The 17603-nt window shown below is 36.9% G+C and overlaps 1 protein-coding gene across 10 annotated transcripts in view; it reads left to right on the top strand.

The window, feature by feature from the left end:
• MPDZ (multiple PDZ domain crumbs cell polarity complex component) overlaps nt 1-17603 on the top strand; it is a 159502-nt gene that overhangs the window by 50403 nt on the left and 91496 nt on the right. For all 10 annotated transcript variants that reach the window (XM_030293431.1, XM_030293426.1, XM_030293424.1 and 7 more), the window contains exons 4-10: nt 1201-1410; nt 2038-2177; nt 2806-3019; nt 3746-3874; nt 6147-6353; nt 8750-8864; nt 9213-9301. In XM_030293431.1, the coding sequence (XP_030149291.1) occupies nt 1201-1410; nt 2038-2177; nt 2806-3019; nt 3746-3874; nt 6147-6353; nt 8750-8864; nt 9213-9301 (1104 nt within the window). The remainder of the gene's footprint in view (nt 1-1200; nt 1411-2037; nt 2178-2805; nt 3020-3745; nt 3875-6146; nt 6354-8749; nt 8865-9212; nt 9302-17603) is intronic.

Raw genomic sequence — 17603 nt, 5'->3', positions numbered from 1 at the left:
AAATGGAATTATCTTTTTTTGTCACTGTTGTTACTTATGTGATTGTACCCGGAGTTAGCCAAACTGTGAGGTTTGAGGGCATAGTCCTCTAGACTTCCACCTCTGTTCAAGACTTGACACCAACAGCAAAGAGTTAAGATCTAACTATGGAGTTAGAAGGAAGAATCCACAAAAGACCATCCTCATTTCTGAGATGAGCTGAAAGTCCTGGATCTTCCTCAGACCATCTCCAAGTTTAATAATTCAGTAGAAGGGCCTACGGAACTTTCTGGAAACTGTTATATGCAAGCTTATGGTCCATTATAAAGAAAGGGTACAGGTAAAAAACATTAGCCAAAGGAAGACATAGTACAGGCTGAGAGGATTTCAAAATCCGAAGCTTCCATAAACGTTTCTTTTCCCAAATTGGTAGGCAACCAGTATGCATGGAGTATTGCCAACCCAAGAACCTTGCCTGATTTCGGTGTTCAGACATTTAATTACGGTATCATTTCATAGGCATAATTGATCGCCTATGTGTTGAACTTTGTGTCAGTGTGGAGTGATATCTTGTAGCTTTGGAGCCCCCCATGAAGAGCAAGAAGACCCTCCTATCATTCTGGAAAGTCCATGGGTTTAGCGGTTACTTCCTAGGAGCTGAGGATGAAAGTCAGACCTGTCTTTGGGAAAGGCCAAATTTCATTACTACATATATTGTTCTAAATAGAATTCAAGAATGTAGAAGGTAAATGGTGCCCTGGAATCCCCTCTCAGGGACAACTGTTATATTGGTTGGTGTATAATCTTCCAGATGTTTAATACAAATGCAAACATCTTTTTGAATGTACATTGTATCGTACTATGCACATTGTTTGATAACTAGCCTTTTTCACAAGTTTGTATATGAACATATGATTGTGTGTGTGTGTGTGTGTGTGTGTGTGTGTGTGTGTGTGTTTTAATGATACCTTCAACACTGGAGGTAGTTTTTAAAAATTGTCCCATCTAATAAACAATACTGCATTGAGCTTCCTTTTACACACATCTTTGTGTATTATTCTCATTTTGCGCTTGAAATTAATTTATTGAAATAGAGTTGCTGATTGAAAGGGTACAATACTGAAATTATATATGTAACTTCATTATTACCCTCTTGGGATGTTTCCTGTGAAATAGTTTATGGAATGTCAAAATTGTTAATAATCTCCTTATTGTTCCTAGGTAAACATTGCAACTTCGGCAATTTCAAATGTTGAATATGCCCACATTCCACATCTCAGCCCAGCTGTAATTCCTACTCTGCAAAATGATTTATTTTTATCATCATCAAATAATGGGAATCTGGAAGCATTTACAGGATCTGGTACTCCACACATCAATGGAAAACCTGCTTGTGATGACTTTGATCAACTAATCAAAAATATGGCCCAGGTAAGAACATTTCTTCCTGTTAGTTATGATAGAACAGTGCAGTCAGGTCCTGGATAATTGGAAGAATATGCTTGTTTATATTAACATTATATAGATATAAACATATATTATTAAATGTATTTATGAAGACATAACATTTGAAAAAATTGAAATGGAAAAAAAGTGGATTTTGCGTCAGTTTGGATGGTTCAGAGATTTTTCTATTTCATTTTTCTTTATTTTTTTATTCTTCAGGGTCAAAATAAAATGTCTCATTGTAGGTGATGAGTAATAAAAGTTATCTGAGAAAATTCTTTGAAATTTCTGTTATTTTTTTTTTAATTTTTGTTTTAATGTTTATTTATTTTTGAGACAGAGAGAGACAGAGCATGAACAGCGGAGGGTCAGAGAGAGGGAGACACAGAATCTGAAACAGCCTCAGGCTCTGAGCTGTCAGCACAGAGCCCGACGCGGGGCTCGAACTCACGGACCGTGAGATCATGACCTGAGCCGAAGTCGGACGCTTAACCGATTGAGCCACCCAGGCGCCCCTCTGTTATTTTTTTTAAACAAAGTAATACCATTAATAAAATAACTGAATAGAGTGATTGACTTTTAATTTGATTTCTTGCTTTGTTTCCTGAACAGGGTCGCCACGTAGAAGTTTTTGAGCTCCTCAAACCTCCATGTGGGGGCCTTGGTTTTAGTGTTGTGGGACTTAGGAGTGAAAACCGGGGAGAACTGGGAATATTCGTGCAGGAGATTCAAGAGGGCAGCGTGGCTCACAGGTGAGACTCTCATGGTATCTTCTCTGTGTTTGATACCACATTCAGAAGGTAGAATATAGAGAAACAAAAATGAATTAAAACAGAAACAATCTGTTATTAACCAGTTGTTAGAATTCTTTAACACTGCTATGGTAAGCAAGTTATTTTAAGGGAGACTATCTTTTAAATACAGTCATAATCACTTTTTAGGAAGAAAAGGAAAATTTAAGCAGAACATTATTCTCATTGTTATTAAAACAGCTCTTTTTGATTAGTTTAAAGGTTACTATATAGAAAAATATACAAATGACCCATGATTGCTTGAATTACATTTTTAGTAATATACTCAAAGCAACAACTAAATGTATACACCTTTGCTTTTATTTGTTACTAAATAGGAATATCTAAGATAAAACGTATAAGTTGAGTGAGTAGCTGTAAAGGTGGCTTTTAAATGGGAAGGGTTGATTAGGGATGGACCGGCTGGAGCCAAAACTTATATTTTTGAAAGTAAAATTGTAGGGAAAAGCTTAAAAAGTGTGGACATTAGAAAACTGGATTAAAAATAACCTGAGAATATATGCCAAAGAAGCTTTCCTTTTCTTGCGAGCTGTCAGGTATCTTTTACCCCTTTTTTCCTTCTTGCTAGAGATGGAAGATTGAAGGAAACTGATCAGATCCTTGCCATCAATGGACAGGCACTTGATCAGACAATTACACATCAGCAGGCTATCAGCATCCTGCAGAAAGCCAAAGATAATGTCCAGCTAGTTATTGCCAGAGGCTCATTGCCTCAGCTCATCAGCCCCATAGTTTCCCGTTCTCCATCTGCGGCCAGCACAGTTTCCGCTCACTCTAACCCGGTGAGTCCGTAAGATTTTTAAAAGGGACAGAACATATTTTTCCATTCTTGTTGGTTGTCTATAGACCTACCTTTGTGTAGGTCCTATGTAGTCCTTGAGTTTTTCCCATTTTATGCTTTTATCTCTCCCTAGCTTGGAAAGTTTGTTATTTAAGTGTATGTCTTCTAAATCAACTTTAACCTTTCTTTGTGTGATTCTTTCAGTTGACTGACTGCATTCCTCAAAAAAAAAAAAAATGATTTCTTCAACAAATCAGACTCTATCTGTAGGCAGATACAGTCTTGATTTTGCTTTGTAAATTACAGAATTATACTGTTAGTGGTAGCTGTCAGTGACTTCAAAGGAATCTTGTAATTTGAAATTCTCTGAGTCAAGATTTTACAGAAGATAATCTTAGCAGGTGATGATTTCTCCTTGATCTTTTTCTTTTTTTAGAAGTTCTAGAAAGGATCTTGCAAATCAGTGCCTATCTTCAACTGATTAAATGCGGTCACTATAAAGTTGTATTGGTAATTTCAAGAATGATTATATCAGTAGCAGTAACAATGTGTTGAAAGGGAAGTATACTAAATAAAAGGGACATTGTTAAGGCTTATTATTATGTCTGAACTCCGTTATTTAATATTAATCACAAAATAATATTCACAGAAATCTCAACTGTAATAGAACTTTTAGTTTCCGCAGATTTTTTTTTTTTTCAAATTCATACAGGAGTTTTGTTTTCAGGTTCACTGGCAGCATGTAGAAACTATTGAATTGGTGAATGATGGGTCTGGACTAGGGTTTGGCATTGTCGGAGGAAAAGCAACTGGTGTGATAGTAAAAACCATTCTACCTGGAGGAGTAGCTGACCAGGTAAGCTATTCCAACAGGTCTCTTATGTCGTTTTATCAAATTGTATGCCTTTATTTATTTATTCATTCATTCATTCACTCATTCATTCTAAGATACAGACATTGAGTGGGGGAGGGGCAGAGAGAGATTGGGGGGGAAAGAATCCCAAGCAGTTTCCACACTGCCAGCAGTGGAGCCCAGTGTGGACTCACAGTGTGAGATCATCACCTTAGCTGAAACCGAGAGCCAGGCACGTAATGGAGCCACCCAGGCACCCCTGTGCCTTCATCATTTATATTTTGTGTTAGAAGAAACTTTGGCTTTACATAATGTCAAAGAAGCTGAATGAGAATCTTCTGTTTTGCTGGGCGTTTTCTAAAGTGTTTGCGTAGATTTGGGAGAAATACTTTTGAAAAGGGACATTGATCTTAAGTTACAGTTTTAGGCAGTGATCTTAAGACTCTTGTAGAACCACAGATTAAAGTCCAGGTTATGGTTTTGATCCTTGTAGAGGTAGCTACCTTTTATTTTACAATCATGTATCCTATTTATAAACCCAGTTAGCTGCTGTATAGCCATAAGGTATTATGGAAAGAAGAATACTTTATTACTGAGAGAAAAAAAACAAGATTCAACTTGTCCCTTTAGTGATGGGTCACTTGTGTCTTCTTTGTAAAAGCACAGCCTATTTTTATCTCTTGGAGTAGTTGGTTAAAGCATTGCCGTTTATGCTATGTGACATTGCTGGAATATATGAGAGAAAAAATGGAAAGTTATTGTGATTTATATATTAAAAAAAATTTTTTTAATGTTTATTTTTGAGAGAGAGAGTCAGAGTATGAGTGGCGGAGGGGCAGAGAGAGAGGATGACATAGAATCTGAAGCAGGCTCCAGGCTCCGAGCCATCAGCACAGAGCCTGATGTGGGGCTCAAACTCACGAACCGCGAGATCATGACCTGAGCTGAAGTCGGATGCTCAACCAACTGAGCCACCCAGGCACCCCTGATTTATATTTTAATTTGAGAATTTCTAGTGTTAGAAACTTTTGCTGTTGTTATAACATTTTGTTTATAAATTTGTTTTTCCATGTGTATTTGAACTTAAACTAGGAAGGCAATTCATCAGATATTTCTCATATTCATATATACAAGGCTTGTTTAATGGCAGCTTTATCAGTAGAAGTATTAGCAGTAACACAATAATGTGCATATTTTCTTCCTTTTAGCTCTTAGCCAGCATGTACAGTATTGAATGAAATTTCCCTAGGTGACTGGCTTGCAGTAAATTAAGCTTTATCTTCAGTGTAGAATTGCCCCGTCCAATAATATAGCCACATGTAGCTACTTGCTACTTGTAAAACTCAAATTTAAATTAATTAAAATTAAATAAAATGACAAATTCAGCTTTTCAGTTGGACTAGCCACATTTCAAGTACTCTGTAACCACATGTCACTAGTTACTGCCATACTGGATGATGCTGTCATTGAAGAAAGTTCTAGTATGGAGATAATAAGTCTGCTTTTTTTACTCCCCTTATCCATCTAAATTTTCATCTCAAGGATTTCATCTGCAAATGAGTTTTTTAGGGATATTTTTAATTGAAAACACAAGACAAAAATTGTAGTATTAATTCAGTGCTTTCTTGTGTTCTGTACTATATTTTTTGAGTAATATGTATTTGCATAGTGACTTGGGCTTCATCTTTGCTTAGTGGCATTTTCTTCTTTTTCTATTCCTCAAAAAATTTTCAAAAGGCTTCATATTTTCTTGCATCTGGTGGGTAGACATCGAAGTGATAAGCTCTTATCAACTATTGCTTTAGGGAATATTTGTGAATTTCAGTTACTTTTATCACATTGAATAACATTAAGATGCTTCAAAAGGCAGTTAAAATAACAACCACATGTTTAATATTCCATGATTGGTAATTCACATGACTGCTATTTTTACATTATTCTCTTTCCCTCGTTTGGGATCTCTCTGATGAAATTAAAATATTAATATCCTGGGGGCCTGGTTGGCACAGTCAGTTAAGCCTCTGACTCTTGATCTCTGCTCAGGTCATGATCTCATGGTTTGTGAGTTGAAGCCCCTCATTGGGCTCTGCGCTGACGGCACTGAGCCTGCTTGGGATTCTGTTTCTCTTTCTCTCTGCCCCTCCCCAGCTTGTGTTCTCTTTCTCTCTCTCTCTCTCTCTCCCTCTCTCTCTCTCTCCCTCTCTCAATATAAATAAATAAACTTAAGAAAATTAAAAAAAAATCAATATCCTGATTAACTGATCTCTTTCTTCAGCATGGGCGATTATGCAGTGGAGACCACATTCTAAAGATTGGTGACACTGATCTGGCAGGAATGAGCAGTGAGCAAGTAGCACAAGTGCTCAGGCAGTGTGGAAATAGGGTCAAACTGGTGATTGCAAGAGGTGCCATAGAAGAGGCAGCAGCACCTGCCTCTGTGGGCATCACCCTTTCCTCATCCCCATCTACGCCAGAAATGCGGGTGAGTAGGTGGAAACATTAGGAGGAAAGTCGCAGGCACGAGCATTTAGATGATGGTGATGTTTAGAAACTAGTCTTAATGATATTCACATGTTAGTGCTAAAGAATATAAATTCAAGTGTAACTGTGTTTCAGCACTAATATCTTATTAATTAGGAATAATGTGTAACAGATGAAAAATAGGTTTCTTTAAAAAATTCTAGATTACTGTTTTACATAGTAAATGTTTACATGAAATGTAATGTTACATGAAATGTTTACAGAAATGTTTCGTGTGCTTTCTCTAAGCAGCACATTTATGAGGATAATCTTTTGAAATAATGGACTAAATTTTAAATAATTACTTGATACTGATAACTAAAATGTTTAATTCTATCTATCTCTTAACTAGAAGGCTCTAGTTAGGTGAGCTGGGAGTTCCAGTCATTCTCCTTCAATAGCTTTCCTTTTAGTGACTTTGGATGGGGGGAGGAATAGGGGTGGGAGTATCAACAAAATAATTTTATCCCCAAATCTCTTAAATATTTGAGAAAATAATTACACTCAATTTCTAGATAAGCTTTATAGCAAATGCAAGTGCTACATTCCTTTCTGGTAGATCTAAAAACATCAATGATTTTTTTTTTCCTGTTAAATTTTTTTCTAATTAGTTGCTACAGATTCTTTTTTTAATATCCTAACCTCCTCCACAAGCCCTTTAAAACTTTATTAGAACACTTGAAATTTCCATGATTCTGTTGTTTTTAGGATTGAGTTAGTTGCTATTTTTTGCAGAGAGAAAGAAGTAAAGAAAGAAAGCTTGTGTATGAAAGTATTTAAATCACATTCTTTTGTGGTAAACAAAACATTTTATTCAGCGATATATAAATGAATGCAATACCGAAAACCACTTGATGTAATTGAAAGCTTAGAAAAATATCTATTCTGTGCATATCATCATTTCTGAAGCTTGTGCCCCTTTTAAAACCATTCGATAGTCAAATTGCCACCCTCTAAAATAGCACTCGCATAAGTCTTATTAAAAATAGAAAACACATTTGTTTCAATTGAAGCAGATTTCATCCTGTCATTTTCTTGTAATTATCTAAACTTTAAACTTTTGCTAAGTTTGCACAGATAATTATGTGCAATGAAAAAAATAAATCAAACTTTACTATAAAATTATATCTCATTTAGATGGACTATCAGTGAGATACAGAGTTTGCTTAAAGAAAATCAAAACCATTACCAGCTCACTGCAACGTGTATGGGCATTCGAACCCATAACCTTCGTTCCGTTACGATCTTTGTAGGATTCTCTGGGGACTCTGCTGGAACCACACAAGTATGTAATGTCAGTAGCTTGTTGGTGACTTACCATTCTAGTCCACCAGTGCTTAATTCAGAAAACCATGCCCTTCAGTCCAATGTATAATTAATAACAACTCTACATGTTAGAGAAACTTGCTTTCAGCTGTCATTTCAGGAACGAAGATCAATGCAGAAAGGCATACTTTTCTTACAAAGAGCTTTTTATGTTAAAGTCTGAATTTATAAAACAAATACAGTAACAATTTTAAATAGCTTTGTCGCATTTCCCTGGCTTTCAAAATAATCTTCAGTCTATTAATAAAATACCTGGAAGATAGATTAACTCATATTCATGGTACTAGAATCAACTATCAACTTAAGATCATAGCAGCAACAACTTAGTGGACACTGTGGCTCCTACATTCTCCTAAGGATTTTACATGATGAAAGGCATTTTAAGAGCCTTGGTTTTGCAGCCAGCTTATCTGCATTTGAATTCTGCCTCTACCAGATTGCTTGCTGCTTGTCTTTGGTAAGGTTTATGTTCCTCAGTTTCCCCAGAGGAGAATTTATCAATTGTACCTAACCTCATAGGCTTGTTCTAAGGAGTAAATTAAGACAAGTCAAGTGTCTGTTACATAGAAACCACTCAGTAAATGTTAGCTGGGCTTGTTATTCTTATTCCTGATAGACAGTTGAGCCAAGCGATGCTTAGAAAAGTTCAGTGGCAAAACTGGATTTGAACTTGTTGACCTGAATTCAAAATATGAGTTCTTTCAATTGTGGAAATGAATATAAACCATCTCTAAAAATAGAATTTGTTAATAACAGACTATTTGATTTAAAAAAAATTGTACACACAAATAATTATGTATTTCTCTGATAAGGGGGTGTTCACCCTTACTGCTGACATTCCTTTTGAGTAAAAATGTAATGGACAGTTCATGTTGTCAACATTGAAGGAGTAGTGCCTGCTATAATTCTCTAGCAGAGTTATTTGCCATCTAATTACATTGTATTATTCTTAGATAAAGGTTGTTGCTTTTTGAGTTTATCTTGTTTGTTTACATGTCTAATTGCTCTATTTGTTTACCAATTTTATTTTAGGTTGATGCTTCTACTCAGAAAAGTGAAGAAAGTGAGACATTTGATGTAGAACTCACTAAAAATGTCCAAGGACTAGGAATTACCATTGCTGGTTACATTGGAGATAAGAAATTAGGTAGTTTTAAACATTTTTTTTTCTACCTGAGAATTGCCTCTCATATCTTTTCTTTGTCTTATGAAACATTGAATCAACATTATTATGTATTTTCAGATTGTTGGATAAACTGATGGAAAACTTCCTTAGGAATAATTCAGTGTAGGAAACTCTGATACTGTATTTGACAGACAAAATCATTGTCATATTTTCTAGCCTAAGTTTCTGTTGGTTTTGCTTTTGTGGCTTGTTGATTTATAATTATTCATAATTAGGACTTCATATTTGGAGAATGAAGGATGTATAGTTTTTGAGTGTGCTTTGTAAATAGTAAAAAATAAAATCTAAAAACCCTATTTCTAATCTTAGAGCCTTCAGGAATCTTTGTAAAGAGCATTACAAAGAGCAGTGCTGTTGAACATGATGGAAGAATCCAAATTGGAGACCAAATTATAGCAGTAAGTAACACATTTAATAAGAGCTTTGTTAATTTTCATGGTTGAGAAGTGCATTCTCATAGTTTACTCAGTTTTGGGAACTACTGTTAGCTCCATACTAATTTAAGCTTTTTGGTAATTTGAGGCTATCATCAGTCACCAAAAGACAAGTACTGTGTGTTTCCACTTATACGAGGTACCTAAAATAGTCACACTCAGAAATATAATGGTCATGGCAAGATTTTGAATAGAGGGCCAATTGGGGAGCTGTTGTTTAATGGGTACAGAGTTTCAGTTTTGCAAAGTGAAAACATTCTGGAGATCTATTGTATGACACTGTGAATAAACTTAACACTACTGAACTGTGCATGTAAAAATGAGTAAGATGCTAAATTGTTTTGTTCTGTGTTTTCTACCGCAATTAAAAAAAAAAAAGAGGTGCCCTTATCTCTCTGCCTTTGCTTCTACATTGCAGCTTCTTCTTGGGCTTCAAACTAAGCACACCTGTTCACTTCTTGAAACCTATTCTGAAGATGCAGTTGTGCTTGCCACTTAGGTTGGTTGGTTGTATCCTGTGCATGAGTTTTAACCACTGTATTTTCTTTTTAACATAAAGTGAAAAGTAACTACTTTTTTTTTTATTTTGGAGGAAAAGAGAAAGAGAGTGCATGGACATAGACCCCAAAAACCATATCCAATACTGAATTAAAAATTGAAAACATAGCTAATGTACTCTTTTTTCCCCCTAAGATACGTATTTTAATCCATTAGAAAGCTGTTTTTAAAATGTTCAGTTACTTTTGAGAGAGAGAGCCTGTGAGAGTTGGAATTATACAATATGTGGTCCTTTGTGTTTCTTTTTTTTTAAATGTTTCTTTATTTTTGAGAGAGAGAAAGAGAGCGCAAGCAAGGGGGCCACAGAGAGAGAGGGAGACACAGAATCCGAAGCAGGCTCCAGGCTCTGAGCTGTCAGCACAGAGCCCGACACGGGGCTCGAACTCACAAACTGCGAGGTTGTGACCTGAGCCGAAGCCAGACGCTTAACCAACTGAGCCACTCAGGCGCCCCAACATGTGATCCTTTGTGATTGGTTTATTCCGCCTAGCATGTTTTCATGGTTCGTCCATGTTATAGCATGTATCAATTCTTCATTTGTTTTTATAGCTGAATAATATTTCATTGTAGGGATATACCACCTTTTATTTACCTATTTATCAGTTGATGGACATTTGGGTCATTTCTGCTTTTTGGCGGTTACGGATAATGCTGCCATGAACATTCATGTACAAGTTTTTGTATGGATGTATGTTTTCATTTATCTTGGGTATATAATTAGGAGTGGAGTTGCTGGATCCCATGATAACTGTTTAGTAAGCTTCTTTCACCTACAAAATTGGGATAAGGAAACTTCCCGTGTGTAATTTCTAGGAAGACCAAATGAGTAATTAATATACCTGTAATTTAATTAACATAATTAATATACACTAGACATAGAAGTACCGTTTTATTAATTAGGCAGATACTTCCTGAAAACCTGAAATGATTGCACATTTTAAAGAGTCTCACAATAGCTTCCCTCCAAACTTGTTGTCATTTTCATTCTTATAAAAGTGGAAATTCATATACGGTTTTGCTCACATAAGGTCAGTAATAAAGGGCATTGTTGAGGAGAAAGTAGAAGCACCCTTCCTCTGTTTTCTTGCTTTCACTAAAATCACTTGTCTTCACTGTCATCAGTGTTCTGAGTTTTAATTTTTAGCAATCTGCTCTTCAAAGTTGCAAGCATCTCAGGCTCTAAAGAAACTTCCTGCAGTGCTTTTGCTCATGCATGAATTTTTGTGAATGTCGCCATCTTGTGGACTGTTGAGATGTTGGTGGTGGCATTCTTCACCCTGGTTGCGTTTTCACAACTGCAGTCTTTGCTTTTCAGTTTCTGTTTTGGCAACAGCTGTTTGAAGCTGTGCTATACTCTGTTTTTGTTTTGTAGTTGTTGAGGTGGTGAGAAAATTGAGAAATTGTTTCTTACTATTGTGAGGAAGTATTTTATGACATTAAACCAATTTTGCTATAAGATTCCTGTTTCACACATTGTGATCTGTTGACCCCTAGGGTTTCACTGTGACTATTACAGGGTAGAAAATAGACCAGTTGACTCCATTTTATTCTGGTATATTGGTATTCCGTATAAGAATTATTTGATCAAGGGATTCTATTGTATTTTAAAAAGTTGACCAAACTTGTCATCTGATGAGATCATATACTCATTCCATTTAATTAATTAATTAATTAAATTTTAAATTATTTTTAGAGAGAGAGGGAGTGCAAGTAGGGGTGGGGCGGGGGAGAGAGAGAGAGAATGAATGAATGAATGAATGAATGGATCTTAAGCAGGCTCCCTGCCCAGCATGGAACGCAATGTGGGGTTTTAATCTCATGAATGTGAGATCATGACCTGAGCTGAAATCAAGAATCAGCTACTTAACTGACTCTGTCACCCAGGCATCTCATTCTTTTTAGATTGATATATAGAGGTCTTTGCTAAAAGCGATGTGGAATTATGATTGATTGGGGTTTTCAAGTTGTTTCAACTAGTGATTCTCTCCTGTAACTGTTCCTGCTGATTGTCGTGTCTGCCCTGTGCATGGTGAGGTTACTGGAGCTCTCCTTGAGGGAGCACATAGGCAGTTCTGTTGCTGTTGCGTGTAGTTCCGGTGCCCTGTGGTACCATTGGGTCTGAAGCCACGTCTTCACTCTGCCTGTGATAATGACAGACCATGGCCGCCCGGGGCCCTATTTTGGGCTCTGGTGACCTCATCTCATGTGTGTGATGAGTGTAATGATATTGAACAGAAAGTGCTCTCGGGAAGGCCTGAGATTTTCATGTTGGTGAATCACTTCTTCCGTCTGTTAACAATATCAGCTTCTGGGTTCCTTCCCAGTGTAAAGTGCTCGGGCACTGTAATTTGGGGGAAATCGTACCCTTATTCCCATATAACAGATGAAGATACTGAGAAATTGGAACTGAAATCTAGTTCCATGATTATTCCATTACAGCAATTTCTTTTGTACTGGTACCATCTCTATCTAACATTTGGGTAAAAGGGGATATGGTTTTAAATTGAGGTCATCAAATTTTGAAAGTAAAGGAAGAATGCAGGTTTTGGTTTGTTTTTGTTTTTACCATACTTGAACTTTATTGCTATTGACAAAATAATGTGCATTTGATTTTTAAAAATGAAATTGAGCTTTGAAAGAGTTGAGCAATAAAAATCTATTATAGATGAAAAGTTGCAACCTAAGTGAGCCTCAAAGTTGAGATTTTTATGATTTTTTTCTTATTCTCTTTACTATCCTGGTGGTAAGTAACATGTTCATTTGTTTTTAGATTAATATTTGTCTTTGAAGTTTAAAGATCATAACATTGGAACATGGTTGAAAAACCTCATAGAAACCACTATTAGTATTTCAGAAAAATTCCACATATATTTAAATAGGATCATATTATATTTGCTTTACTTTTTTTTTTAAATTAATGTTTATTTGTTTTTGAGAGAAAGAGGGGCAAAGAGAGAGGGAGACACAGAATCTGAGGCAGGCTCCAGGCTCTGAGCTGTCAGCACAGAGCCGGAAGTGGGGCTCAAACTCCCGGACCACAAGATCATGACCTGAGCTGAAGTTGGACACTTAACCGAGTTAGCCACCCAGAGGCCCTTTTTTACCTTTTTTTTTTTTTTTTTTTACCTTTTTATTTTTTATTTTACTTAAAAACATACTTGGAAGGTATAGTCATCTCATCACATGTAGTTCTATTGTAATATATTTAAGCGGTACATATTCATGGATGGTTAATGTTTTTTACAGTTTTCTGCTGTTATAAACACCTGGCATTACATACCACTTTTTATGTCTTTTACAGGCTGACTTGAAGCATCTGATTTTTCTCTAATACTGTTAGATTTGAATTTTACTTGTTCCTCAGCACTGGATCTTGTATGCCACTGTTTTCTTTCTTTAAATTTTAAATCTGATTAATCTCTCAATCAGCTAGAGTGTTTTGAGTAAATTTTATGGAAAGAGAATGTATTGGTAGGCTTGCCAAACCTTTTCTGTCTGAGAATCTCTTCTGCTGCCTTGGACAGTTTGGCTGGGAATAACAAAAACATTCCATAAGAGAAACTTAGGGGAGGTAATCTTAAACAACTTTTAAGATTTTGCAACATTCCTTTTTAATTTTTAATAGGGAAGGATTTTCCCTTTCCCTCTGGAAGAAATCTTATACAAGTATCATGGCTTACCTCATTCTCAGAGAATAAAATGCCCTATGGCCAATTAGAATCACTAAACACAGTCCCAGTTTAGTGACTGAAAATTTCTTCAGGCTCCTGGGTGACTCATTCGGTTGAGTGTCCCAACTCTTGATTTTGGCTCAAGTCATGATCCCAGGGTCATGGGACTGAGCCCCATGTTAGACTCCGCACGGAGCGTGGAGCCTGCTTAAGGTTCTCTCTCTCTCTCTCTCTCTCTCTCTCTCTCTCTCTCTCTCTCCCCCCCTCCCTCCCTCCCTCCCTCCCTCTGCCCCTCTCCCCTACTTGTTCTCTCTCTCTAAACAAAAAACAGAAACAAACCAAACAACAACAAAAACCCACCCCCCCAAAAAAAAAAGAAAGAAAGAAAAGAAAAGATAGAAAATTTCTCCTCCTAAGTAGTAATTGAATTTTAAACTACAGCCCTGGTGTAGCAGAAGCTTGCCCTGAAGTGATGGCTTACCTAGGGATAGAGAGTGTATGCTCCAGTTTATCTTTCCCTACCTAGCTGTTCTTTTTTTCCCTCACCTTCTTATGGCAGGTTCTGCCCCTACCACCATGAAAGGTGAGAGAAGGAAGTGTAGGGAGGATAATCAGATACACTGTCCTTGACTCTTCTGCTGTAAGATGGTTTTGTGCCGAGTGAGCCTGGCAGATGCTTAAAACTGCTGCTTAAGAGTTCCTTCTTGGATTCTTAGGAGGTCCTAGATGGGTTCCTGAAGATGTTTGATTTAACTTCCCAAGACGGATGATGGAGTTTTCATCTGACTTTTCTTACCTTTGGCCTCTGGTTTCTCAGCAGTCTACTCCGTAGATTGTCTTTGGGGTACCATCATTCCCTAGGGGCACTCTTGGGTAGGTTTCAAAATGGCTTGAGCCCGACTTTCTCATGTGTGTGGCCTCCCTCAGGTCTATGCCCAAAGTCAGACATTTATCAACATAATAGCCATTTTTCTCTTGCTCCCCTGTCAAAGTGACTAAACAGCCTCTCCCTTGTCCTCCCGATGAAGTTAGACATAATCCACTGCATCCTTCCCTACTACCGGTGACTGATCTCTTCTGACTTGAGGCCAAGGGTGAAACATCTAAGTGGGTGGCTTGGGGACTTACAGTCATCTTCCGTCTTAAACAAACAAACAAACAAACAAAACAAAAAAACAAACCTCCTCTTTAATTTTTCCTGACCTGTAACAACCCACCTCTTCTATGCTGTAACTGTGTGTACGTTTTCATCCTTACTACTTGGTTTAAATTTCTGCCTGATGGGCCCGCTCATAGCTCGTTGTGGTACAGGATATAAATCATCTTAGCATCTCAACCATGATTTCCAGTTTTACATATATCACACTAAATGTAAAACTCTTGATTTGTAATTTCTTTACCACAAATTCTCTGGATAACCTGCTCACTCTGTTGTCTAAATGCTGGCAGATTCTTTTTTCTTTTGACCTTTGAAATCCAAGAATTTTACCAGGATATGTCTAAGTGTTAGCATTTTCTTTGGTTTTGTTTTTTAAATTTGTTTTCTGGTTTTTCATGTACTTCTTTTATTTGTAGACTAAGGTAAATTTTCCTAACCTCCTAATCATTTCTTTGCTTATTTTTTCCTCATTTATTCTCTTTTCCTTGTAATTCTTTTCATTTATATTGATTTTTGGATCAGCCTATATATGTCTTTAGTCTTTTCTGATAATTTTTTTGCTTATTCTTTTCTCCTGAAATAGGGGAACATTGTATGCTCCTGCCTTCCATTACCTGGCTGTTTTTGTAGTATTTAAAATCCTGTTGGCTGCCCTCGTTGTAACAGCTTTCCTTTTCTTTTCTGGTAGATATTTGTTTTTTCTTTATAACTAAATCCATGTTTCCGTGAATGCAGTGAAATATGAATCCTTTGGAGGGAAGTTTCAGAAAATATCTTTTTTCCTGTTCACTACAGTAACAATTTCATTGGAAGATGTTTGTAGTGATGCCTCAGTGCAAGCGCCTTCTTTTGGACATGGTATCTTCCTCCATATCCTGTGACCTTTCATCATTCTTAGTAGGAATTGTGCTTGTACAAATGGGATTTGAGATGGATTCTGCCAAAGATTGTGTTGGTTTTGTCCAGATGATTCAGGAATTGACAGAGCAAGAAGGAAGGGGAACATTTAAATTTATTTAAGTTTCACTTGTAGATTAATAAAGATGAAACCAGTGCTGGGGTATCACAGTGGGGAATTTTGCCCCTGTGTGCTGAGAGATTGTTTTCTGTGTCTGTTGTGGAGCCAGGAGTTGGTTGGGGTTGTGTGGGTGCATGTGTGTAGGGTGTGATGTCATTGCATATGTGTAATTCCATGCTGCTGCATGCTCCCAGCATGGTATGCAGCCTTTAGCACTTGGTGTAATTTTGTGGAATCACTGGTTAAGATCCACAGGTACCATCTGACTACCTCATTTTAATAAGAGACTGTTGCTGGATTTTACTGGAGTTTCTTCTCAAAGACCAAACAAACTATTCTTTCACATAGATTCAACTGGCCTGCTTTGGATCTGGTCATGTCCAGGCCACTCCTAGTAGAAGTTTCCTCCAAGTTACTGGCATAGGGACTTTTATTTTTCCATGGTTTCCAGTTGTGTTGCAGTGTTTTCTCTGTTGTTATATTTTTATTAGTTATTCCAAAAGGGAATCAACAGGGTGAAGGTAGGAGGAAAGAGAAGAGAGGTAGACACCTAAACTCAAAAGTATTATGTCAACTTTAAGTAACTTGCAAAGGGTAAGATTGTGATCTAGATAAATGTAGAAAAATCTATATCAGAAGTCTCTAGATTTTTGAGTATCTCCCAATTAAACACTGCATTCTCCCTCTTCTTCCCCCCTTTATGTATTCATATGTGATATATATTTTCTCTTTCTCTCTGTCTATATATATATACACATATATGTATATATATATGGTATTATATATATATATTGTTTCATATATAATTAGTATATATGTTATATGTGTACATAAAACAAATGGAATTTTAAAATATGTTTAATTAAAAGTCCTTTTATATTCTTTCAGAAACCTCTGAAGTAAGGTATTATATCTTAGAGATCATGATCTAGCTCTTGTAATTCTCATTCATTTCAGTGCCTAATGTGGCCAGCACTGTGCTTAGAAAAGCATGACACTTACACAGCCATTTTATACCCATTTTACAATGCAAAAGAAATATCAATGACTTTGAGTTTCAATATTAAATATGTTACACTTTTCCAAACTGTTTTCAATGTAGTTTTGAAATTTTATAATTTTCAATGAAATTTTTAAAAAATAAGGTGCTATAAACCACTTATTTATTCAAAAGGTAATTTGCTTTACAAATAAATCCTTGACAAATGGACCAATGACTCTATATTCCCATTTGGGATGAATATCTGCTGTATAGACAGCGGTATGTTTTGGTGACATCAGAGCCCGTCCTTTTGGAGTATGCAGTCACAAACCTAATAATGACAGAAACTGTAAAATTAAAGTTCTGGTAGGGGCGCCTGGGTGGCTCATTCGGTTAGGCGTCCGACTTCAGCTCAGGTCATGACCTTGCCGTTCCTGAGTTTGAGCCCCGCCTTGGGCTCTGTGCTGACAGCTCAGAGCCTGGAACCTGCTTCAGATTCTGTGTCTCCCTCTCTCTCTCTCTGCCCCTCCCCTGCTCGCACTCTGTGTCTTTCTCTCCCTCCCTCTCTCTTATAAATCAGTAAACATTAAAAAATTTTTAAAAATATTCTGGTTAATGCTGGGAGGGAGAAATGGTAAAGGGGGCTTTGAGTTAGTCAGAGACCTTATGATAGCTCAGTTCTGAACGTAACTATTGCACGGACATCTGAAGCAAGTACAGGTGTTTTCTGGGTGGACAGATGAGAAAGAACATGGGCTGGAGGGAGCCCAGAGAGTCTAGACTCGGGGAGCAGAACCTGCAGAGGTCTTCTGGCTAAGGGGAGCATTGCAGGGTGGGAATGGAAATGCGTGTATGGGGGCTGGAGGGCACAGGGGTGG

This window comes from Lynx canadensis, chromosome D4 (genome assembly GCF_007474595.2).
Source record: "Lynx canadensis isolate LIC74 chromosome D4, mLynCan4.pri.v2, whole genome shotgun sequence".
Lineage (NCBI taxonomy): Eukaryota > Metazoa > Chordata > Mammalia > Carnivora > Felidae > Lynx > Lynx canadensis.
This window is presented reverse-complemented; position numbering and strand designations above follow the sequence as displayed.